This window comes from Grampus griseus (assembly GCF_964374135.1).
Source record: "Grampus griseus genome assembly, chromosome: 14".
Lineage (NCBI taxonomy): Eukaryota > Metazoa > Chordata > Mammalia > Artiodactyla > Delphinidae > Grampus > Grampus griseus.
The window spans coordinates 14,417,681-14,443,645 of record NC_139008.1 but is presented as its reverse complement, the minus strand read 5'-3'; the positions used below and the strand labels follow the sequence as shown (position 1 = coordinate 14,443,645).

The window sequence follows — 25,965 nt, the reverse complement described above, 5'->3', positions numbered from 1 at the left end:
CCCTCACAATCCTCCAGGAAAGGATGCTCAGGCTCTCCATTGAGGTGACCTGGTCCTCCCAGATTTCCCTGGCCTTCGACGCCCAGGGATGCACAGGACCCGTTGCCCTGGAAACGTACGAACGATTAAGTCACTAGCCCTCCCTCGTCTCAGGTTTCTAGGTGTGGACTTGGACGCGGGAGCCACTCCCCAAGCCTATAAAAAGGCCTGGCTTAGAGGTGGGGGCCTCGCGCGCACCCAGCGCGCCGAGCCAGTGTTAGCTGGCTGGAGAGGGCGCGCCTGCTGGCCAGAGGGCCAATCAGAGCAGGGCAGGCCAGCCGGTCCGGCTCCCGGTGGCCACTTAGACGCTGGCTGAAAGCGCTGCCTGCTCTGCGATTGGGCGAGCTTCCTGCCAATCAGGGGAGGAAGCCAGCAGGGGTTCGGCCAATAACGGCAGGCGACCGGGTCGGGCCGGTCGCCCTGCGGTCTTCAGGGTGGTCGGCGAGCCCGTCGGCGCTGAGGGAGCGACGGCCCTCCGGCCCGCGCGCGCTGCGCTCTCCGCCCCTCCGGCCCCGCCCGTCGGCCGCGCCGCGTCATGCCAGGCGCTGCTGGGTGCTAGTACCCGGGCCGCCGCCCTCCCGCCCGCCTGAAGCCGCGCCCACTGCCCAGAGCCAGAGGGATGGTGGTAGTCACGGGGCGGGAGCCAGACAGCCGTCGCCCGGACGGTGCCATGTCCAGCTCCGACGCTGAAGACGACTTTCTGGAGCCGGCCACCCCGACAGCCACGCAGGCGGGGCACGCACTGCCTCTCCTGCCGCAGGAGGTACCTGGACCGAGGGCGTGCGGGGGTGCGGGAAGGGGCGCGGGGGGAGGAGCCGGTGCCAGGCAGAGCTGACCTTGGGATGTGAGCAGCGCTGCCGCGCTGAGGCAGGGGTGGGGGTCGGGCTGAGGGCGGCGCCAGAGGAGCCGTGCTCCCCTGCCCACCCCGCTCCCACCCACCACCCGACCCCACCCCACCCCCGAAATGCACCAGGTGTGTCTTCCCTGCCCCAGGCGGCACCTGGCCCTCCCATCCCCCTCCTTCCAGGATTCACTGCCAGCAGGGTTGGTACTCCTATCCCTATGTCCCACCTTACCTACTGGAGGAGGGAGGGTAGGCCGTGGGAAGGGGCCCTTGGAGCCCCAAGAGATGATAGTGTCTCCTAGAGAATCCAAGAGGAGGCCTCAGTGGTTGCCCAAACCCAGTCTCCAGCTGCCCAGAGAGTGGGGTTACGGGCTGTGTGCAGATAAGAAGCAGGCCAGTTAATAGATGTGGCCTCACTCACCTGACACCTCCATGGCTTTCCCTCCTAGCTGTTGTGCTGTGATGCACAGTGGCTTCCACTGGTCTTACTTAACGCATGTGACACTATCACACGAACACCTGAAATGACCCTCAAGAGAAGGGAAAGGAGGGAAGGTGGGGCTCTGCTGGGCAGTGAAGACAGAGGCTAGGAGGTAGGGGCTAAGGTAGTGGCAGACATGACCTGTGGAGTCCTAGGTGAAGAGACTGAGACCCAGAGGGGCACGATGGGGCTGGGTGAGGCTCTCTGGGAACTGTAGTGTCCTCTTTGGTTACGAACCAGTACTCTAAACATCGTGGGGCAGTTGTGAAAATGGGCAAATCTCCAGAAGGACTCTTTGTAATTGGAAAAAAAAAAAAAAAGAAGGGAACCGTGGGAGACCCAGGGTGCCGTTTTTTGTGCACTGTCACTGGTGAGACGGTGTGGCTTGAGGAAAAAAGCACAGGACCCGGAGACCATAGGCCAGCACTCCAGTGCCAGCTCTTTCACAAATTACATGGCTCCATGTGAGTAATGTGAAGTATTATTATCTCCAAATAATATTGGGGTCCTTGGTATGCACATAAAATAGTTTTAGAGGAGCTAGCTATAGAATAAGCAGAAGGCGTTTCCTGTCCTCTGGGTGCAGAAGGGTAACAGTACCTGCATTCACAGAACTGTAAGTGCCCGTCCGTTTCATTCATCCATTCATTCAGTGCATATCTGGGGCTTTACTATGAGCCAGGCACTGCACAAGACACTGGGCAACTTTGATGTAACGTATTTGTATCCTACTTTATTTCACAAAGGATTTGAAAGTTGGGAAAAAGGACTGTCTAGATAAATACACATAGACTTTCACAGAGCCAGAGAGATGTCGTAATATTGAAAAGTATGCACTGGGGTAAAATTTTAGTTAATCTGGAGGAGGTTTGTGGGAAAATTAGGGAGAACTGGCCTCATTTCTTTCAAAACCACAAACAGTGAAAGAGATTTAAAAAAATAAATAAAGGTCCTGAGCATTTTAGGGAGACCCTAGAGCTTCTCAGGGCAAATGTAGGTACCATCATTCCCTGCCCTTGCCTCCAGAACCGTAGCTGGACTGGGCACTAATCTCCCTGCACAGATTAAGGAAAGAAGTGGAGAGGTACAGAGGATGAGGAGTGGATGCCTGGCATTATTCAACAAACATCTGTGGGCCCTGCTCTGGGTGGCCTCAGGATAGGTGAACAAGATGCTGTTCCTGCCCTCGGGAAACTTGGGCAATAATAACGACCGATAGCACAAAGCTCCCGTTGTGCAGAGCTCTGTTATACAGGAGAACGTGGGCTACAGTGAAGGCACAATGGCGGGAGTGTTCAGTGAACCCTGTCTTGGGGCAGGCAAAGGACAACAGAGCAGAAATGCTCACGGAGTAGGGGACCTTGAATAGAAGCTCTCAGAATGAGTGGATGCTGCTAACCGATATGGCGCCTTGGTGTGAATTAGCAAAAGGGTGTACAGCTGGGCTGGCAGACCCCACTCACGCAGGTGTCCCTGTGCAGTGAACAGCGCACACTGCCAGATGGGGCCATTGCATTTGCTGGATGGACAGAGGGAGGGTGGCAGGAGCGCTGGGGACGGAGAAGACAGCATGAGCAAGGGCACAAAGGTGGGGAGTTCAGGAAGTGGAAGGAGGACAGTAAAGGCTTTGAACTCTAGAGCAGAGATTGTAGGACTGCGGTGCAGAGACCTGATTTAAGAGCTGTGGGAGGATGGGGAGGACTTGGTAATTGATGAATGCAGGGAAAGGGAGGGGAGAGAAGAGGTCAGAAAGATGCCTGGGTTTGGGCCTCGGGTGGCGCTCATTAGACCCAGGAAGGCGGCAGACGGGGCAGCCCCGGCTTGCCTCCCCACCGTGGGACTAAAAGTGCCGGTGATTCCTCCCCAGTTCCCTGAGGTTGTCCCCCTTAACATCGGAGGGGCTCACTTCACCACACGCCTGTCCACCTTGCGGCGCTACGAGGACACCATGCTGGCGGCCATGTTCAGCGGGCGGCACTACATCCCCACGGATGCCGAGGGCCGCTACTTCATTGATCGGGACGGTGCGCACTTCGGGTACGTTCCTCCCTCTGCCATCAACTGCAGGGTCCTAGCAAGTGAGCAGCCCGGGCTTGGGCATGGGACTTTGATGTCTTCCATAACACCTAGAAGAGGAGATAACCTGCTGGTGGAATTTAATAAATGTGCATATTGCATTGCATCAGAATTCTTAGTTTCTTTCCCAGAGGAGGCAAGGACAGCCGGAGAAATCCCAGGTGACACACATTGGCTGGATGTGATGAAACTGATTCTCTGCTATGCAAATTAAGACTGGGAAGTTGTCATCCCTGTGGAATAGGTGTGACCGCACCGAGAGGCAGGGGAGTTCCAACACAGCTTCTGGGAGAAGACCCTCAGATCCAGATTCTGGGGCTCAGCATCGCTGTTAGGGAGAAACATGGGGCGTGGCAGTGGTTCCCAAACTTCTTTCAATAGTTTGAAACAAACAAATAGGACAAAAAAAGGTGAGGGAAGGGCCAACATAGGGTTGCCATCCTGTAATTTTGCCAAGTCTTTAAAAAAAAAACACCTTCAGGGACTTCCCTGGCGGTTCAGTGGTTAACACTCCATGCTTCCACTGCAGAGGGCACAGGTTCAGTTCCTGGTGGGGGAACTAAGATCCTGCGTACCGCACCGTGCAGCCAAAAAAAAAAAACCCCCCAAAAACGAAACAACAACAGCAAAAACACACACAAAAAAACCCCACTTTCAATTGTTACTGTCATTTTAACAGTAAAACATGTAACAACACAATCTCAAAAAAAGATAGCCCTTCCCAAGAGAGGACTTCTGACAACCTTACAGATAAACAATTTAAAGACTTTATGTTTTGGTTTCCTCGTTTGTGAAATGAGAAGTAATTATAGCTGCCTTGCAGGCCTGTCATGTGGATTAAATAAAGAGGCTTGGTGTGACCCCTGGCCAGGTCCTTTCAGAGTATGTGGCTGAAACTCTTTGCCCCATCCGTCTAACTTTGGAGATGACTGGAGAACTAACATGGTCTTTGACCTTGAACAAAAGGAGACCCTCCAACCACTACGTCTCTGTGCCGGCCTCCAAGTAGGATTGCCCACACTGGGAGAAGGGTCATTTTCACCCTCAGAAAGGAGCCTCGTCAAATAATTTGCTCTGAAGCATCTGGGTTTCCCCATTGGGCGGTCAGCTGCCTCCAGTGCTGAGAAAACAAAGTGTCACATCGCTCTGCAGAGCTATAAAAAGATTTTTGTTTGCAGGCTGTTTGGGAGAGGGAAGTGCTCGGCCCGGCTGGCAGCTCCCACAGCACTCTTCACTGGGCCTTGCCCGCGGTTATGTTTTTCAGGACTCACCAAGATTTGCTTACGATCCTAGAGGACTGATTTTCGAAGGAGTGACGGGGAAGGGGAACCCGGTTTGGCCCTAGGCTGATGCGCCCATACCCAGGTGGCCACAGCTGGAGAGTGGCAGGGCCAGGCAAGGGCATGGCAGCAAGCAGGACATTGTGGTGTTTATCCTCAGGCTACTGGACTCCAGTGGCCTAAGATTCATCAGCAGCCTGTGGAGCTGTTGAAAGATTCAGATAAAATAAAATAGGGATTTAGGGCATTTCTCTGCGGGTGAGCTCACGTAGCCCCAGCAGCCACCATGGAGGCTGCCTGGGCCTCCACCTGGGGCACTTTCCCGTTGTGATCAGTGCACAGCGGCTTGGACTGGAGTCTGGACCGCTGTGGGTGTGGATTTGGAGTCACCCGTGTCTGCATCTGGCTGGCTGTGGCTCCTTTAGCAAGGGTGTTCCTTAAGCTCTCTGAGCCCCACTTTTTCCTCATTTATAAAACGGACGTAAGAAAGCACTTACCCCATGTCGTTGGAAGGATTAAATGGGATAACTCCTGAATAGTGACTGACACAGATTAGTACTTGGTGAGTGTTGGCTGGTGTTGCTTCATGGTCATAGACTCGCTACTGAGGTAACAGCTTGGTCTTGGGGTTTACTGATACATCCTCACAGAAGAGCCCTTCCCACACCTACCAGTGATGGGTCTGATTACTTTCAGCCCTAAAGAATCTGAAGAGAGAATTAAAAGAACTGAATTGTTATTTTAAGAAGGTGCAGTATGTGATTTTTTGTTCACTCCTGAAGCCAGTTTATTCAGGTGTCAGGGTTAGGCATTCCTCTTCTCCGTATAGCTACAGAATGATACTGATGGCAAGGATCTGTGGGGAGTGCAGAACTCTTCCACGTGGCTGGTGGGAATAAAATGCTACAACCACTTTGTCAAACAGGCACTTATGACCGAACAGTTCTCCTCCTGATGTTTACCCAAGAGGAACCGGTGCCTGAGTCCACAAGAAGTTTACAGGGAATGTTTATCACAGCTTTACTCTTATGAGACCCCAACTGGAAACAATTCAAATGTCCATCAACGGGAGAATGGGTAAAAGTTTATAGTGTATCCATACAACGGTATGCTACTTAGCGATAAAAGGAAGGAAACTTCTGCTACGCATGATGACGTAGGGAATCAATCTCAAAGACACTAGGTTGAGGGGAAGAAGCCAGGCACAAAAGAGAACATACTGTGTGATTCCACTTACATGCATTTCAAGAAGAGGCAAAACTAATCTTTGTTGATAGAATTAGAAGTTAGAGTGGTTGTCTCTGTAGTGATTGGCTGGGAAGAGGCACAGGGAAACTTTAATTAGGTGGACATGTTCTATATCTTGATGTATGTGGTGGTTGTGTGGGTATATTCATACGTGAAAAAGTAATTGGCCTGTACAATTAAGATGTGTACCTTTATTGGCTATTATCTGTACCTCAATTCAAAATGTAATTAAGGGGCTAGATATCATATCTTCCCATTTTTCCTGTATATACTTAATAATTATAATAATAATGATACAATAACAACTACTAACACTTAGTGAGGGCTTGCTCTGTGCCAGGTATTTTCTAAGCACTTTTTATGTATTAACTTATTTAATCCCCTCATAACATTATGGGGTAGTTTTCTTATTTTCCCCCATTTTACAGAGGAGAAAGGGCACAGAGAGGTTAAGTTCACTTACCCAAGGTTACACAGCTGGCCATCTGGGTCCAGATCCTGTGCTCTAACCACTGGGTGGCACTGTCCGGATCCATTTACTCCTTCTCACCAACCCTCTTTCCTTCCTGCTCAGAGATGTGCTGAATTTCCTGCGCTCGGGGGACCTGCCGCCCCGGGAGCGTGTGCGGGCCGTGTACAAAGAGGCCCAGTACTATGCCATCGGGCCTCTCCTGGAGCAGCTGGAGAACATGCAGCCACTGAAGGGGGAGAAAGTGCGCCAAGCGTTTCTGGGACTCATGCCCTATTACAAAGGTGAGGGGCTCACTGTGCGGGGCAGTCGGGGTGTGAGGAGGGAGGGTAGCGAGGCATCTGTCAGTGCTGAGGTCTCCACCAGAACAAGTGGGTCATGGCTCGCCAAGACACCTGTCCTACTCAAGATGGGAGAGGATCCTGCTTCCCTTCCTGCCGCCCTCCCAGTCCCACAGGAAGATTCAGATGAAATAGGGACCACCTTGCCTGCAACGTCATCAAATCGCATTTCAGAAGGGTGGTACTCATCCCATCCCCTTTGTTTCCTTTTGCCCTGCAGAACCACGATTCCTGTTTAAGTTTGTGCCCTTCATGGGCCCAGAGTCCCTTCCCCAGGGATCTGTCTCTTCCCTCTTGGGTCCACTGTCACTGGGGCTCTCTCTGTGCCCCGCCCCCCTCCCCACCCCCGTCCCACTGATGGGTGACGTGTTCACCCCCGCAGACCATTTGGAGCGGATTGTGGAGATTGCCCGGCTGCGCGCCGTCCAGCGGAAGGCCCGCTTTGCCAAGCTCAAGGTCTGTGTCTTCAAGGAGGAGATGCCCATCACCCCCTACGAGTGTCCGCTTCTCAGCTCCCTGCGCTTTGAACGGAGCGAGAGTGACGGACAGCTCTTCGAGCACCACTGCGAAGTGGATGTGTCTTTCGGGCCCTGGGAGGCCGTGGCTGACGTTTATGACCTGTTGCACTGCCTGGTCACGGACCTCTCGGCCCAGGGCCTCACCGTGGACCACCAGTGCATCGGGGTGTGTGACAAGCACCTCATCAACCACTACTACTGCAAGCGCCCCATCTATGAGTTCAAGATCACATGGTGGTGAGTAGCCCTGGCAGGGAGCAGAGTCCTGTCAGGGAGGGTGTCCGTTCCCCTTGGCAGCTCTGGGAGCAAGGTCCCTGGAAGGGCTGCTGGCTGCCCCAGAACCTGCTGAGGTGAGGACGGGTCCTGAGGCACAACTCCAGGTGGACGGAGGTGCAGCCCCAGTCTCCTTGGCTGTACCTTGGGGCCAGGTTCAGGGCTGGTGGCCCACGAGGACTTGGTGCCTGCGCTCACCTGGCCTTTCCTCGAGGCACGGCAGTCTCTGCCTGAGGCTTATGGGGTCTGGCTAGCGAGGGCTTGACCAGGAAGTCCAGAGAGGTTTTGTCACTTTCTTGATCTTGCAAGAGAGTTTCTGCCCTTTTTAGAGCCACGTTACCAAACTCACGTAGGCATAACCACTCCTCCATCCTGTTCAAGAGTCCCTTCCTTGTGCTCAGTGTATCAGTATGAATGTGGAACATGATGGGGGATTTACCCAAGGAGCCACCTAGAGCCCCTGGCTGAAGAAGGAACATTTTCTCTCCCTCTTCCCTCAACAGTAGCCCCACGCTTTGTTTTAGGATGTGGACTCTTTTCCTCCCAAAACATATTCTTCACCACCTTTTGGAGATGTAACCATAGTTGCCAAAGCCATGCACCAGGTTGGCCTTAGAAAAGCACAATGTTTACAGCCCTGCCTCAGGGCCTTGGCTTCTCCTACCTTCCACTAACCTTCCTTGCTTGAAGGGTTATCTTCTCATGGGGCTGGAATGCACATTTCAGGGACTCCTTTTGAAGATTCCCTAAGTCAAGCAGGCAAGATGCCTAGTTGTTGTGTTATCTTTGAGATGTAACATCCTTTCTAGAGGCTCAGAATACATCCTTGACCGCTATTCCATGTTAGGATCCAATTTGTGGTGAACCTCCTTGGATGGGAAGCCCTGTTGCTTTTTCCTGCCAACGTTCTCCTTCTCGGAGATTGTCTATCTTGGGGAAGGAAAGAGAGGGCCGGAGGAGAGGCGCAGCTATCCCAGGAGCTGTGGGAAGAGAGCAGCAGACCTCCGTTATGTTTGCCTCTGCACAATTCGGAGAGAAAAAGATCCACCAGCTTCTGTTCACTGCGTTTCCTTCTCGCGCTGTCTGCAGCCTGGGGCAGCCAGTCGGGGTGTGGGCCTGCGCCCCCTAGAGGAAATGCTCTGCAGCGCCAGTCACTGGAACGGGGACGTGCCCGTGCTGCGTGCAGGGCTTCTCCCTGTAATCGCGATTGAACTTGACTGCTCCTGGCTGTTGTTGTAGGGAGATTTTTTTTCTGTCAGCCTCATCGGTCTCAGTCTTACAAGACCAGATTGGCGAGGAGGGTAGTGGGGGAGCTGAGGAAGAGAAGGCCAAGCCCTGGGGCCTTGGCTGAGCTCCTTCACGGGGCAGGGACCCCTTGGCCCCTGTATGGGAAGATTCCAGGGCATGGTCCCCCGCTCCTACACTGTATTCTTATGTGCGTGGAGCAGGTGTCCAGGCTGACATCTAAGGGGGCGGTCCAGTCAGTGGTTCAGGTTCTGAGATAACATGTTCTCTCCTTGTTCTCATCCGCAAACGGCTTGTCGCTTTTCCGGAGCTGATGTCCCTGCTTGGATCTTACCCCGACAGCACGGCTCTTGCCTTGTCCTCAGAGAAGGGTCTTTCATTTAAGTTGCTCAGATCGGCAAATAGATTGAACGCTAATACAGGTTCGTTTTTTGACAGACACTGAGGCAGGCTCTTCAGGAGGGAGCCAGTGTGAGGAGAGAGCAGATAGGTAAGCCCAGTGCCCGCAGTGATCCGACCTCGGCCCCTTCTCTTGCCTTCCCTGGGCCAGAGCATCACAGCACTCGGTTATTGAGAGTCCATACACATGAGACAGGGAGGGACTGGTTCACGCAAGCTCAAGTCAGCTCAAAATCAGGCCCTGAAGACTTGCTTGGGGCTTCAGGGACGCTGGATAGGAACGCTGTCCCTGCGCCTCTTGCTGGAGCCCCTCCATTCCTCTGCCCCCGTGTTGTCCTCGCGGAGGTGCTCTGTGCCGTCGTGGGGGGACAGGGCTGTGGCCAGTAGCCCAGGCAGAGCAGGGACACTGGCGGCCAGCTTAGAGCTCCTTCTACATGGAGTAAAAGAATTCGGTGGCGCTGTTTGGCCATCGTCTGTTGAGAAGCCAAGGCCAGGCTGCGAAGCACTCTTGGATGTGGAGGGTTTGTGGTGATCGCCTCCAAATAAAAGTCATATCTGAGGAAGTGACTTCTCCTAGTTGGGTCCCTTTTCAGCTGTCAGCGGCCAAGCCCAGAACATAAGAAGCGTTGGGTAAGGAAGGAGGGCTCCAAAGGACGGCTGCTTCTCCCAGATTGAAAGGAAGTCTGTCTTCATGGAATTCTTGTGTGTAACGTCCTTGGGTCAAACCAAGGGGCCTGCCTTTGGAGCTTCCCTTATGTTTGACTTTGGGTACCTTTTCTCCCAGGTGCTCCATTCACTGGTTGGGAAGGTGAAAGTTATAGGAAATAGGACCGCATGGTGCAATGCTAGTTGCAATTCAGTAAGAATGAAAAACTTAACTGCAGCTAAGTTTGAAAAGATTGAAACAAAACCACAGTGAAACCCAGCACACCATCCCAGGTGGGGGAATTCTTTGGGTAACGCTCTAAATAGAAGACATAGAGGAATCGTCACCATCCTTATTCTACCTCTGGTGAATTCAGCAGGCTGTCCAGCGCTTATCACGTGGAAAGCAGTCGACTGTGCTCTGAAAATTTCTGTTCTTTCTCTCTGGGGCTTGGGATGTTCTGGGAGCTGTCTGAGCCTTGTGCCTCAGGCTGCTCAGGTGATATAATCTTCCTGTTCTGGGTTGCTCCTTGGAGGACTAGGAAATTGACATCTGCAAGCCACAGAGTGGAGTGAGCCTCACTGTGTGATCTTGGTCTAAGTTGGATCCTGAAATGGTTAAGACAAGTAACAACAACAAAACAAAAACCACTCACACTAATCATTTTGATCCCAGTTAGAATTTCAGATATCATCCTTCTGCATACCTTCTGTCTGTATTTGATTGTGCTACAAGTGATTAAGCTTTCTCGGGTACCATTTTGCTGGGGCTCTTTCATGAAGGTGGCGCGCCTGCCTCGTGATCCTTAAAAGAGGGAGGCTTTATTCATCAGAAGCCAGAGTGTTGGGAACTGGGGTGGGAGAGGCACTTTTTGGAATTCTGGAAGAAACATACATGTATACATATGTTAATTGGAGGAAGGGCGGGCTGGCAGAGGGTCAGAGGAGGTGGGAACAGAGACGGGGAGGAGGGATAGGCAGTTGCCTCTGGGAGTGGGAGGTCACGGGGTGGTCGGTCGTCTTCCTTCTGTACAGTGTGGGCTTTGTGTACACAAGATAACGCTGCCTGTGTTTGTTCATTTCCTGTCTGTGAGCGCTTTGGTGCATGGAGCCTCAGTACCCTCACCTGGCATTAAAGTCAAGAATTAGAACCTGGGTGCTGTGCCTTTCTTGTTTAGAGACTTACTCTCCTCCCTCCTCCGCCCTCCACGCTGCCAGCAAATATGTGTTGATTTCTGCTTAAAACGTGGTATGTTTGGGGATGCCATACTAAATCAAACAGGCCCTTCCCTGAGACATGCGGCTGAGCTTCCGCCCTGACCTGAAGTTAAAGGGAGACAGGCCCCTGGAGGTTCCTCACCTGCTCTCCGTCCCGGCAGGCGTACTCACCTGTGCCCCCATATTTCTGGGGTTTATAGGCAGTGCTGGCCATTCGTTCATGACCCTCAGCTTCCTCACTTGACCATTCTGTCTTTTAGGAAGTGGGTTCACCTGATCCCTTACTGAAGACCCAGTGTTCCAGTAGCTGAAAGCCCTGTACATCTTTTCTCCTCTCCTGGCCCTATACCTCCAAGGCACACTCCAGTACCTCAGTAGGGGTCCCAGGGAGGCACCAGCATGGGCAGCCTCTGCTCCGTGTTCCTACATCTCCATGATGCTGGGATTGGCTGAGGCCAGCAATCCTTATAGGTATGAGAGTTGGAATACATTGGGTTGGCCAAAAAATTCGTTCGGGATTTTCCATAAGATGGTACACAAACCCGAACGAGCTTTTTGGCCAACCCAGTAATAAACAGATTCAAGGTCCAGAGGCACCATGTGAGTGTCTGTCCGTGCAGCCGCCTGGAGCGGTCAAGGTGAAACTGGCAACTTGGTCCACACAATGAGGGCAGGGCAGGTTTTTCAAACACTTTGGCTTCAGAAGATGCTGCATTACATGTGCAAGATCCCAAGAGGCCAGCAGAGGAACGGCAGCTCTGGTCGTAGCTGACAGAGAAGCCGCTTCAAGCTGCAGGTAGGTGCCCATGTGCAGCAGAGGCCAGCCAAAACCCAGAGCTTCCCAGAGCAGACACAGAAAGGGACAGTGTTCTCTTACAGCGGCTGACTGGCGTGCCAGAAGAGGAAACTGAACTCCTGCTCACCCTTTTGCCAACCATGTGTCTTTACATCCCACCCGTTCAAAGTGGAAAGTAACACAGAGACTCCTTGGGACCTTACGTCTGTCTCCGTGCCTGACTTGCACTTGGAGTCATTTGTATTAGTCAGGAGGGAAAAAACCACACGGTAATTTGAATAATATATATCTTTAATATAAATAGCTATTAATTATAGGAAGATTGGAGTAATGAGGGATTGGCTAATAAAGAGTAGAGATAACTATAAAGAATATAGGAGTAGCAGATGTAAGAAGCAGCCCCTAGGGCAGAGATGGAGCGTCCAAGGACGAGTACCCCGTCCCCCCAGAGCTGATACCCAGACCTTTTTTGGAGAAGGCGTGACCATGGCTCACCGAACAGTAGAGAAGTCATGGGGGAACTTGCTGGAAACCCACCCTCTGGGATGCTGGAAAAATCCGTTCCTTGGGAGGTGTCTTGCCGGAGGCCCTCCATGGCAAAACCACCCCAGGGGAGTGCCGGGGAAAGCTGTGGGCCTCTTTGTGCTGCTGACTACCCTGCATGGCAGGAGCTGGGTGCTGGAGAAGCTGTGTGAGCTGTGAGCAAGCCTACCTGAACCAGAAAGGAAACATCTCCCTCCTTGCAGTGTCTCACCAATGCCCTCTACTAACGAAGAATCATATCATGTTAGTCGGCAAAGGCAAAAAATACTCCTAAGTCCCAACCCAATTTTTGCGGAGGCAACGAAGGATGAATATGGGACTAAAAGGCAGTCAGTACCTGGCACATCATCTACATGTGCTGATGACTCTGCAGATGTATACTCCTGTCCAGGCTTCCTGCCTCAGCCTCGAATTATACACCCAATAACCTGCCAGATATGGCCACTTCAATATCTGTTAGCCATCTCAAACTTAATACATCCAGATGGAATTCCTGATCTCCCCTCCCACCCCAAACATCCTCATTCCACCTCCTCCCTCTCAGGAAGTGGCACCACCATGCACCCAGTCAACAATAACCTGCATCACCTTTCACTCCCCTCCTTCACCTTCCCCTTCTCCTTGCGATCCATCACCAAGTACTTGAATACATCTTCAAGCTGTATCGAGTTTTCACAGATTCGCTTGTTTGACTCACCATCATCTTTCATCCTGAGTTACTACAAAGGCCTCCTGGCTTAATGTGGCTCTCAATTACCCCGACTAACCTATTCTCCAGAATAGTCTTTTGAAACGGTTGATTAGATCCTGCACTATGCTGACTTAAAACACTTTGCTTTTTTCTTTTTTTAATTAATTTTTATTGGAGTAGAGTTGATTTACAATGTTGTGTTAGTTTTGGGTGTACAGCAAAGTGAATCAGTCATACATATACATATATCCACTCTTTTAAAAATTCTTCTCCCATATAGGCCATTACAGAGTATTGAGTAGAGTTCCCTGTGCTATACATTAGGTCCTTATTATCTATTTTATATATAGTAGTGTGTATATGTCAGTCCCAATCTCCCAATTTATCCCTTCCCCCATGGTAACCATAAGTTTGTTTTCTACATCTGTGACTCTGTTTCTGTTTTGTAAATAAGTTCAAACCCTTGGCTTTTAAAATGAAATTGGAAAGGCTAACCATGTTTGATCTGGTTCCTGCCAACCCTTCCAGCCCCAACACACCACCCTGCTCCTTGTTTCCCATCCTCCACCCTGGCCTTCTTTCAGTTCCTGCCTCAGCTTTTTGTGATTGACATTTCCTCTGCCTGGGATGCCCTTCCCCCCACCCTTCTCATTTATGGCTGGCTCCTTTTCATATTTTATGTTCCAGTTCAAATGTTACATACTCAGTGAGACCTTCTCTGACCATGCCATCTAAAGCATACTCCCTCCCATTACCATCTATCACGTCACCCTATTTCTTTATAGCCTTTATTACCAATAGTAGTTGTTTGTTATGTCTCTATTTTCTTTCAAATAAGCCCCTCGAGGGCATAGATTTTGCCGCTGTTGTTCACATCTATATCCCAATGCTTGGAACAGTCAGTGCCTGGAAAAGAGGTGCTCATAGTCAAGATCTGTTAAACAATCTGTCCAGTATATGGACAGGAGACCACTTGGAGCATCTTAGTATTACCATGGCCTGTGATTAAAGTCAGTGGGAAACTGCAACAGGCCAATCCAGGCAGGATTACTAATGGCCCAGACCTTTCGTGAGTGAAAGTTTGGGTCACCCCACCAGGTAAAGAGATTGAGTATGGAGATCAAGTTTGATACAAGGAGATGCATATGGGTGCCAAGTTGACAGGGGGTGGAGTTATGAGAGCTAATTGTATGTGTCATCTTGATTGGGCCACAGTGCCCAAATATTTGGTCAAACATTATTCTGGATGTTTCTGTAAGGGTGTTTTTGGATGAGATTTACATTCAAATCAGTGGACTTGGAGTAAAGCAGATTACCCTCCATAATGTGGGTGGACCTCATCCAATCAGTTGAAGGCTTGAATAGAACAAAAGGCTCCCTCAGGCAGAGGGAATTCTGACAGCCGTCTGTCTTCAGACTTCACTGAAACACCAGCTCTTCCTGGTTCATCAGCAGACTGCCTTTGAACTTGAACTGTAATTCTTTCCTGAGCCTCCAGCCTGCCAGCCTCTCCCATCAGATTTTGGACCCACCAAGCCTCCACAGTCACATGGCCCAATCCCTTAAAATAATTATCTTCCTATATACACTGTATCTATCTGTCTATCTATCCCAGGATATGTTATCTCTCTATATATCGTTATTCTAGAAAGAGATTTAGATACATCCTAGGAGAATATATATAATGAAGTGCAAAGGTAGCCTACCACATGTTTTGCCACCTTACTATTTTCATTCAACGTTATCTTTTGGAGATCTGTTCCTTTCAGTTCATGTAGAGCTGCCCCTCCCCCCCTTTAAAAATTTGATAGTATTCCATTAAAAATATGTTCCACAAAACTATTTAAAAATAGTTTCTGCTGCCTTTTGAGATACACATGCCTCTAACTATTTATCAACAGATTAATAAGCCTTTCCCACATTTAAGCAAATACAGCCCTCAGCTCTCTTGTTCTTGATATGATAAAGACTACTTAGAAACGTTAAAAAAAAAAAAGGAAAAGTAAGATGGAGGTCTTGGGTTTTTTAGCTGATTGATTCTATAATGCTTATAGATTTGAGTCATGGTTGACCACAATATGGTTCAGCAAGAGAGAATGTACTCCTTTGCTTATGTGAATGATCTGTTTTCCTTGATTTTGGATCCTATGGAAAATGGCTTAAGTTACGTGGTTCCTGGATTGCTTCTCACTTGGGAGCTTGGCAATTTGATGAGCCCTTCTGCTGTCACTAATCTGATTATCTCCCAGAGTCTATCCCTGCGGCTTTCCCCTGGGTTGCTGCATTCTTAGGCAGCCTTTATCTACTGCTGCAGAGATCGCCTTTGCCAGAAAACCAGAGAAGAGAGAGCGTCGCTTTCCTGAAAGCTAGAGAAGTCCTAGAAAGGAATTATGGGCAATCCTCACGCATTTGTTGAGGCCAGGGGAATGGCAGAGCTCACATGCCTATTCTTGGAGCCAAGGGATAGGGTCATCAATGGCTGAACTCTGTGGACTAATAATGTAGGGAGGTGCGGTTCCCCCAAAAGAAGCTAGGTAGACAAAAACCACACATCCTCTACTAGTTTTACAAAAGTGTATACTCTTTCTCTCTTCTGATAGGGACCTCTGTTTTCACTGGCAGACATTAGTCATAGCCACGTCTATGAGTTTAGCACAGATCTCTAGCTGTTAATGGTTTCTTAAAGTCTTGCATTCTGCAAAAACCAACAACAAAAAAAATTTCCTCTGTGGGGTGAAGTAGGAGAAAAGGGGGAGAGGGTCAAGTTTTAACTCCTTTTCTCTTTAATGTATATATTAAATGGTTTGATATTAGTTTTTGATGAACTGATACGTGTCCTATCATATAGCAAGTAGAAAATTTAATTCTCCTTCTCTATGATAGTGATGTGATTTTACTATTACAAACCAGGCAAGTCTCATTAAGAAAGATTTGTTTCTTTTATATAACTGCTGCAAGAAAATGTTGCAACTGACAAGGGCTTAATCTCCAAAATATACAAACAGCTCATACAACTCAACAACAAAAAATCAAACAACCCAATCAAAAATGGGCAGAAGACTTTAGTAGACATTTCTCCAAAGAAGACATACAGGTGGCCAGTAGGTACATGAAAAGATGCTCAACATCACTAATTATTAAAGAAATGCAAATCAAAACTACAATGAGATACCACCTCACACCGGTCAAAGTGGCCATCATTAAAAAGTCTACAAATAACAAATGCTGGAGAGGGTGTGAAGAAAAGGAAACTCTCCTACACTGTTGGTGGGAATGTAACTTGGTGTGGCCACTATGGAGAATAGTATGTAGGTTCCTCAGAAAACTAAAAATAGAATTACCATATGTTCCAGCAGTTCCACTCTTGGGCATATACCTGGACAAAACTATAATTCAGAAAGAAACATGCACCCCTATGTTCAAGCAGCACTATTCACAATAGGCAAAACATGGAAACAACCTAAATGTCCATTGACAGATGAATGGATAAAGAAGATGTGGTACATATATACAATGGAATACTACTCAGCCATAAAAAAGAACAAAAAATGCCATTTACAGCAATATGGATACAACTAGAGAGTATCATACTAAGTGAAGTAAGTAAGATAGAGAAAGACAAATACTATATGATATCACTTATATGTGGAATCTAAAATATGGTACAAATGAACTTACCTACAAAACAGAAACAGAGTCACAGACATAAAGATCAGACTTGTGGTTGCCAAGGGGCAGGGGGAGGGAAAGGGAAGGACTGAGAATTTGGGGTTTGTAGATGCAAACATTTAGAATGGATAAACAGTCCTACTGTATAGCACAGGGAACTATATAATTGCTGCAAGAAATAATGGCTCAATGTTATATAAAGTCAAAATTCCTGTCTTAGTCACACATTATTAAAATTTGAAATGATAGGACAATTTGAACATGAAAATAAATAATTATAGCAATGGGTTATAACCCATTGAATAAATAAGAATCCATGAATTCATGTTGACACAAATGAATAAATAATTACATAAAAGAGGTAGAAAGGAAAGTTCTTAGAGTAAAATGTCACCTAATAAATATAGAGAAAGAATGATGGGGTTAGAAAACCTCCATTTAGCAACCATCATAATTATGACTGAATCATCATTAATCATCAAAGTATTTTCCTATAAATTACTAATTAATTATAAAGGTAAAAATAGTAACTTCACAGTGGAGACACCTGAAAGACTCCACCTTAATCATTAACCAAAGTTGTTAGCCAAAATGGGACAAACAGACATCATGCACATCACCTATCAATGCCTTGAGGAGAATACAACATTATGCCAGTGATTTTTCTGCCAAAAAATGAATAACCTGAATCTAATCATGAGAAAAAGTCGGAGAAACCCAAAGTGAAGAACATCTTTTAGAATGACCATCTTATACTTTACAAAAACGTCAAGATTATGAAAGACAAATTGAAATGGAAGAACTATTCCAGATTAAAGAAGGCTAAAGAGACATGGCAATTAAGTGATCCTGGGTTAGATTTGGGATCAGGAAAAACAATAGCTATAAGGGGCATTTTGGGGACAATTGAGAATTGAATAAAGGCTATAGATAATAGAATTTTATCAATGTTAATTTTCCTGATTTTGATAATTTTGCTTTGGTTTTTCTCAGAGAATATCTTTATTCTTAGGAAATACACACTGAAATATGTCAGCATCAAGAACCATGATATTTGCAAGTTAAATTCTTTAGGAAGAAAGTGAGATAGAGAGGGTGCAAATGATACAAATCTACAAGTTCAAGAAGCTCAAAAAACTCCACGTAAGATAAAGTCATAGGGCTTCCCTGGTGGCGCAGTGGTTGAGAGTCCGCCTGCCGATGCAGGGGACACGGGTTCGTGCCCCGGTCTGGGAAGATCCCACATGCCGCAGAGCGGCTGGGCCCATGAGCCATGGCCGCTGAGCCTGCGCATCTGGAGCCTGTGCTCCGCAACGGGAGAGCCCACAACAGTGAGAGGCCCGTGTACTGAAAAAAAAAAAAAAAAGTCATAGAGACCCACAGCAAAACACATTGTAATCAAACTGTAGAAAGCCAAAGAAAAATACTATGGAAGCCAGAAGGGAGTCAGATGTCATATTTAAAGTGTTGAAATAAAAACCTGTCAACCAAGAATTCTGTATCTGGCAAAACTATTCAAGAATGAAGGAGAAATTAAGACATCGTTACTAGTAGACCTGCTCTGTGAGAAATGCTAAAAGGACTTATTTGGGCTGAAGAAAAAAGGACACCAGAAGAAGCCACATGGAGAAATAAGAACACCAGTAAAGATAAATACCTAGGTAAATGTAAAAGCATTATTGTACTAAAGGTTTATAACTCCTCTCTTTTCCCCTATGTGATTTAAAACACATATATGCATAAAACATTAATTATAAACCTGTGCTGATAGGCACACAATTTATAGAGATGAAATCTGTGACAATAACAGGATAAAATGAGAGGGACATAGTTGTATTGGAAGCAGAGTATATACTATTTTAAATAAGTTGGTATTATTCAAACTAAGTTGTTATGAGTTCAAAATGTCAATTGTAATCCCAAAGGTAACCACTAAGAAAATAACGAAAAAAATGTACAGAAAATGAAAATGGTAGGCTACAGAAAAACAATTAAATACCAAAATATGAGGTAATGGAAGAATTGAGAAAAAAATATAAGCTATATAGAAAACAAGAAGCAAAATGGCAGAAGTAAGTCATTATTTAGCAGCAATTACTTTATTTGGTTTGTTTGTTTGCTTTTTAATATAGTCAATCGTAGCAATTACTTTAAATGTAAATAGATTACACTCTCCAATTTAAAGTCAAAGTTTGGCAGAACGTATTTCCCAAAAAGTTCCATCTATCTGCTCTCTATAAGAAATTCACCTTAGATACAAAAACACAAAGACGCTGGAAGTAAAAGGATGGAAAAATATATTCCATGAAAACAGTAACCAAAGGAGAGTTGAGGTGGCTATATTGTTAGACAGAATAGATTTTACATTAAAAAAAAAGTTGGACTTCCCAGGTGGCTCAGTGGTTAAGAATCCGCCTGCCAATGCAGGGGACATGGGTTCGAGCCCTGGTCCGGGAAGATCCCCCATGCCACGGAGCAACTAAGCCCGCGCGCCTACAGCCCGTGCTCCGCAACAAGAGAAGCCACCACAGTGAGAAGCCTGCACACTGCAACGAAGAGTAGCCCCTGCTCACCGCAAGTAGAGAAAGCCCACGAGCAGCAATGAAGACCCAGTGCAGCCAAAAATTTAAAAATTAATAAGTAAATAATTTTTTAAAAAAAGGTTATAAGAGACAAGAAAGACATTATAGACTGAAAAAGATTTAATCCAACAAGATGATGTAACAATTATATGCATATATACACCTAATAACCAAGCACCAAATATGTATGAAACAAAAAAAAAAGGCAGATTTAAAGGAGACATCAACAGTTTTACAATCGGAGTTGGAGACTTCACTATCCCGCTTTCAATAACGGATAGAACAACCAGAGACGAGATCAGTAAGGAAAGAGAGTACTTGAATGACACTATAATCCAATGAGACCTAACAGACATATATAGAATACTTCACCCAACAATAGTGGATACACACAGAACATTGTCCAGAATAGAACATATGTTGGGCCACAAAGAAAAGCCTTAGTAAATTTTGAAAGGTTGAAATCATACAAAGTATCTTTTCTAATCACAATGGAATGAAACTAGAATCAGTAACAGAGGGAAACTCACAAAAATGTAGAAATTAAAAAACATGCTCTTAACCAATGGTCAAAGAAGAAATCACAAGGGAAATTAAAAAATACTTTGAGACAAATGAAAATGAAAACACAACGTACAAAACCTTTGGAATGACGTGAAAGCAGTGCTCAGAAGGAAATTTGTAGCCATAAACATCTACATTAAAAAACAAGGATCTCAAATCAATAACGTAACTGTACACCTTAAAGGAACTAGAAAAATGAAGAGCAAATTGAACCAAAGCTAGCAGAAGGTGGAAAGTAAAGATTAGAGTAGAGATAAATGGAATAGAGAATAGGAAAACAAGAGAATATAGAAAATCAATAAAACCAAAACTTGGTTTTTTTTAAAGATCATCAAAATTGACAAGTCTTTAGCTAGATTGACTAAGAAAAAGAGAAACAAATTGCTAAAATCAGAAATAAAAGAGGGGACATTACTACTGACTTTACATAAGTGAAAAGGATTATGAGAATTCTATGAATATATGTGCACCAACAAATAGAATAACTAAATGTAATGAACTAATTCCTAGACACATAAATCCTACCAAGTCTGAATCACAAAGAAATAGAAAATCGGAATATACTTATAACTAGTAAGGAGATTGAATCAGTAGTCAGAAGTTTCCCAACAAGTAAAAGCCCTGGACTTTATGGCTTTGCTGGTGAATTCTACCAAATGCTTAAACAACTAATATCAATCCTCAAATTCTTCAGAAAGAAATTGAAAGTGGAGAGAGTGCTTTCTAACTTATTCAGTGAGGCCAGCATTGCCCTAATACTGAGCCAGATAAAGACACTACAAGGAAACTACAGACCAATACTCCTTAAGAACATTAATATAAAAATCCTCCCTTTCCAACCCGGGACGGGCAGGATGGCTCCGGCAAAGAAGGGCGGTGAGAAGAAGGGCCAGTCCGCCATCAACAAGGTGGTGACCAGAGAATACACCAACAACATTCACAAGCGCATCCATGGAGTGGGTTTCAAGAAGCGTGCCCCTCAGGCACTCAAAGAAATCCGGAAGTTTGCCATGAAGAAGATGGGAACTCCATATGTATGCATTGACACCAGGATCAACAAAGCTGTCTGGGCCAAAGGAATAAGGAATGTCCTATACCATATCCATGTGCGGTTGTCTAGAAAACGTAATGAAGATGAAGATTCACCAAACAAGCTCTATATGTTTGTTACCTATGTATCTGTCACCACTTTCAAAAATCTACAGACAGTTAATGTGGATGAGAACTAACTGTGCTTGTTCAATAAAGTTACAGAACCACCAAAAAAAAAAAATTCCTCAACAAAATACTAACGAAGAATCCAGCAGCATATTAAAAAGGTTACATGCTGTGACCAAGTGGGATATATTCCCGGAATATACAATGATGGTTCAACATATGAAAATTGATCAAATGTTAATTCACTATATTGAAAAAACTACCCAATCTTCTCAATTGATACAGAAAAAGCTTGTGACACAATTTAATACCCTTTCATGATAAAAACACTCCAAAAAACTAGGAATATAGATATAAGAAAGCTACATATAAAAAACCCATAGCTAACATTGTACTCAGCAGTGAAAGATTAAAAGCTTATCTGCTAAAATAAGAAAGAAGACAAGGATGACTGTTTTTGCCAATTCTATTCAATGTAGTATTGGAAGTTCTAGTTAGAGCAACTAGGCGAGAAAAGGAAAAGCCATCCAAACTGAAAAGGAAGGAGTAAAATTATGTTTGAAGCTGATATGATCTTATATGTAGAAAACCCTAAGGATTCCCCCCACCACACACACACACACACACAACCTGTTAGAAGCAATAGACGAATTGAGCAATGTAGTAGTACAGAATCAACACAGAAATCAGTTGCATTTCTAATAATGAACAATCCAAAGAGGAAATTAGGAAAAGAGTTCCACCTACAATATCATCAAAAAGAATAAAATACTTAGGAATTAATTAAGGAGGTGAAAGACTTGTACACTGAAAACAGCAAAACCATTGCTGAAAGAAATGAAAGAAGATGTAAATAAATGGAAAGACATCTCATGTAAATTGGTTTGTTGTTGAATTTTAGGAGTTCGCTATATATTCTGGATAACAATCCCTTATCACAGATAGGTGATCTGCAAATATTTTTTTCCTATTCTGTGAGTTGCCTTTATACTCTGTTGATTGTTGCCTTGGATGCACAAAAGGTTTTAATTTTGGTAAGTCCAATATGTCTATTTTTTTCTTTTATTACCTGTGCCTTTGGTGTCATATCTAAGAAATTATTGCCAAATCCAATGTTTTGAAGCTTTTCTCCCCCATGCTTCCTTCTAAATTTTATCTCTTACATTTAGGTCTTTCATCCATTTTGAGTTAATTTTTTTACACGGTGTTGGGTAAGGGTCCAACTTCACTCCTTTGCATGTAAATTTTATATTATGTATATTTTACAATTAAAAATAAAGTTAAAAAATTAATACCCTTTGATTAGAAAAACACCCAGTAAACCAGGAATAGCAGGGAACTTCCTCAACATGATAAAGACCATGTATGAAAAACCCACTGGTAACATCGTATCATGGTGAAAGACTGAAAGTTTTTTTCGCTAAGATCGGGAACAAGACAAGGATGTGTAGTTTAAGCACTTCTATTAGTATGTTTTCATTTCTCTCTGGTAGATTCATCTTACCTAACTTTTCTGCAGAATTTGACTCATCTGATCAATCCCTTGGCTTTCTCTCTCTCCTTAGCCTCCACATTACTCCTCTTTTATAGTTTTCCTCTTTTTTTTTTTCTCTTTGATGGCTCTTTTTCTTTTGATACACTCCAAGATTTACTCTTAGCCCTCTTTTGTCTTTACTTTTTCCAATGGGACTGATTTTTATAAGTTAATATGCAAAACAACACATAAATTGAAATAAAGAATAATACATTGAGTAGCCATATACCTATCACCCAGCTCAAGAACTAAAACATTGCCTGCTCGGTTGACTGTACCTTTGGTGCCCCTTTCCAATAGCCTTCACTGCCACCCCTTCTCCCAACAAATGGTAATTTGTTGCATTAATGGCCCCAATGAGTCAGACTTTGTCCTCACTTTTGCTAGTCCTCTCCCACTTTGACTTTGGAGTTTGCCCCTTACCTTTTGATCTCTTCTCCTTTCTCTCCTCAATTCACTGCTACAGCTACACAAGTTGGCATCAGGAGGGCCTTTGCACTTGCTGTTCCCTGTGCCTAGAACACTCTTGCCCAAATACTTGCATAGTATTGTAGTATAGCTAGCTCCCTAACCCTTTGCTCTGGTCATCTTCTCAGCCAGGGCTTTCCTGTCCACCCTAAAACATCAAACTTCTTGGTTGCACTGGCTATCCCTCTCCCTTGCATTATTCTTTTCCATAGCAATGGTCACTATCCTATGTAATTTTGTAAATAATTTATTGTTTGGTGGCTCCTCCACCTCTTCCCTAGAATGTAAGCTTCTCAGCTTAGGTACTTTTTTTTTTTTTTTTAATAGTCTGGTATCCTCAGCCTAGCATACATTAGGTACTGTAGGGGAGGGAAAGTAATTTTCCCTCTGCTCTTCTGAGTTCTTGGCTGAAACCCTTATAATAAAAGAGTAACAAAGAGGAAAACAAATAGAGATTTGTTAACATGTATACCTCACATATACATAGGAGATACCCAGGGAAAAGGCTTAGAATGCCAACTTAAATACCATTTTCCGGTGAAGACAAACAAGGAAAGGTGTCTGTTGGGGGGGGTGGGGGGAGGGGGGAGACCAGTTATGGAGGTGACCAGGGAAAGAAAAATAAACAAGCTAAGAAGTTTGTTATACAGATTTAAGTCAGTGTCTTCTCCACTGATGAGTCTCTAGTGATTTATTAGAGTTGTCCTTTTCTTCCAGGTACAGAGGGGGAGACACTTTTACAAATAGCGATTTCCTTCATAAATGTATGTTTCCCTTACAAAAGGTTAACTTCTAGTTTATTTTCAGGGCTTCTCTGTGTTTACTTTCTCAGAATAAGCCCTATGTCAAAGAGGCATATTTTGGGGTGGCATATTCTGCTACCTTCCAGCGTTTAGGAATAATTTGAGGAACAAATCAATCTCCATTTTGCAAATAACGAGCAAAGACTGAGATATTAGGCAAACTGTCCAAGATCACAGAGGCAGCATTTAGCAAACCTGGGATTCCAACCCAGGGCTCCCTCCCAGACACTGTACTATAGTATTTTCTTTTCTGTCTCTTATTTATTTATTTATTTTCCAGTCGTGGCTGCGCTTTGTGCCATAGATGGTATCCAGAATACAGAGGCAGCTGCTGTCTCCAACATTCCTGAGATGGGAATCACGGAGAACTGGATTCCATTTATAACTCGACCATTAATACTGTGTGACACTGGCTAACGTATTTAACTTCTGGAACTCAGTTACGCTCGGCTGTAAAACCGGCTAATAGATCAGCCAATCTCTTTAAGTCCTCTAACTCAAGAACTTTTAAAATCCTAAAATCCGTGTGAAGCGATGGGATTCATTAGTTTCTCAGGCAGCCTCATTCCCTACGGGATGGAACCTCCACTGGCCCAAACACCGCTCTGCCGCAGCCTTTGCCACCACCTCCCATTCCAAGCTAAGAATGGGCAGTGTCACCCTCAGGCTACTCCTAGTGGGATCCCGGTAGCAGGGGTTGAGGAAAAGACAAGGAAAACACCCGCTTCTCCGCTGGCTCCCGAACGCTCCAGGTCAGCGCCCCGGGGCCAGCGTCGAAGCCGCCTCCTTCCCTTCGCCCTACGGCTTTGTCGGTGCCGTCATCCACGCCAGCCTCGCACCCCCTCTCCACCCAAGGCAAACTCGGACTGGCACCCTCATCGTCCCGGCGGCGCGCAGAGGCCCCGGAAGTGACGTCCGTGCGTGCGTGGCGTGCGCGCGCGGCGCCGGGGGCGGGGCTGCGAGAGGGAGGGCCGGCGTGAGGGCGGGTTGTGACTAGCACCCGGACCTACTCCAGCGACGCGGAGAGAGCGGCGGTCTGGACGTCGGTGGAGCAGCAGGTGAGGTACGGGGCGGATGGACGGGGGCCCAGGGCGGCGTCGGGGCAGTGGGGCGGCGGCGCCGTACCGGTGACGGTTACTGGGTCATTGGTCCGGGCTGTACACCCGGTTGGGGCCGTCTCGCACCGGTGCCTCCTGCCGCCCTCCGGCTCAGCCCGGGGCCCGGCGGCGCGGCCCTGGCCGGTCCCAGGCCGTCGCCGGCCCCCCTCATCCTCTGCGTGCTCGGCCTGCCCGTTTCGGGCGCTCGTCGCCAACTTCTCCGAGGCCCGGCCCAGCTCCGACGGGCAGACACGTATCGTTTCCTGGCCGCCGCCTGCCACCCGTCCACCCATCGCGGGATGGCTGTGCTCCAGCCGGCTCCCTCCTCACTGTCCAGTCGGCGGAGTGCCGAGGGACACCTGTAGTGGTGGCCGGGCGGGTCGTGCCCCGAGCCCCTCGGGGACCTGTCGCAGCCCGGCCTGGGCAGGGGCGCCGGGACCTCAGGGACCCGCGTCGGTCTCGGGGAGGGAAAGGTCCTGGAGGTGGGAGGATGCTCTCTTTCGCAGCGCGGGGACTGGAAGACTGGTCCTAACTTTCGCCCCGTGGTTGAGGGCGAAGTTGTGGGCCTGGGGTTAGGAGCAGAAGTCCCTGCTTCCGAATCGTCTCGGAGGAGAGCAGAGGTGATGCCCATCACGGAAGTTTAGTCGACAGGGTGGAAGGACTCAGGCGCTTCAGAGAATAGGTCAGAGCCTGCTGGTGGTGTCTCAGCGCTGGTGACCAAGCCCTGTGGTTGGGAAATGTGTCATTGGGCGCCGGGACTCGCCTAGCAGAGAGATTAGATGTGAAAATTTGTCAGGATGAGTTCACAGCATCACTGGGGAATAGTTTTTTTTTGGGGGGGGGGATCTGAAGAGTTTTGTTTGTTTGAGTTTAAAAAATAGTTGTACCTGTTTTCTCAGTAAATCTAAAACTGCAAAACAAACCCCCCAAAATCTATCAAGGTTACTAATTAAAATAGTTGTACCAAGAAAGCTTGCTGGAGTT

General features: G+C 46.6%; 2 protein-coding genes across 6 annotated transcripts in view; both read left to right on the top strand.

The window, feature by feature from the left end:
- Window positions 1–553: 553 nt before the first annotated feature.
- The window catches only part of RABGEF1 (RAB guanine nucleotide exchange factor 1), an 87,332-nt gene continuing 61,920 nt past the window's right edge, over window positions 554–25,965 (top strand). For 2 of the 5 annotated variants that reach the window (XM_082671675.1, XM_082671674.1), the window contains exons 1-4: window positions 554–802; window positions 3,232–3,401; window positions 6,543–6,721; window positions 7,161–7,533. In XM_082671675.1, the coding sequence (XP_082527801.1) occupies window positions 659–802; window positions 3,232–3,401; window positions 6,543–6,721; window positions 7,161–7,533 (866 nt within the window). In that variant the 5' untranslated portion in view covers window positions 554–658. Of the gene's footprint in view, window positions 803–3,231; window positions 3,402–6,542; window positions 6,722–7,160; window positions 7,534–8,416; window positions 10,939–24,833; window positions 24,948–25,965 lie in introns of those variants that run through there. The other 3 variants (XM_082671678.1, XM_082671676.1, XM_082671677.1) reach the window with 3 other exon arrangements.
- LOC309832527 (large ribosomal subunit protein eL31-like) lies at window positions 20,755–21,150 on the top strand (the record flags this gene model as incomplete). The annotated part of the gene is made up of 1 exon (XM_082670391.1): window positions 20,755–21,150. Exon 1 carries the CDS (start codon window positions 20,776–20,778, stop codon window positions 21,148–21,150), a length of 375 nt encoding a protein of 124 aa, XP_082526517.1. The 5' UTR covers window positions 20,755–20,775.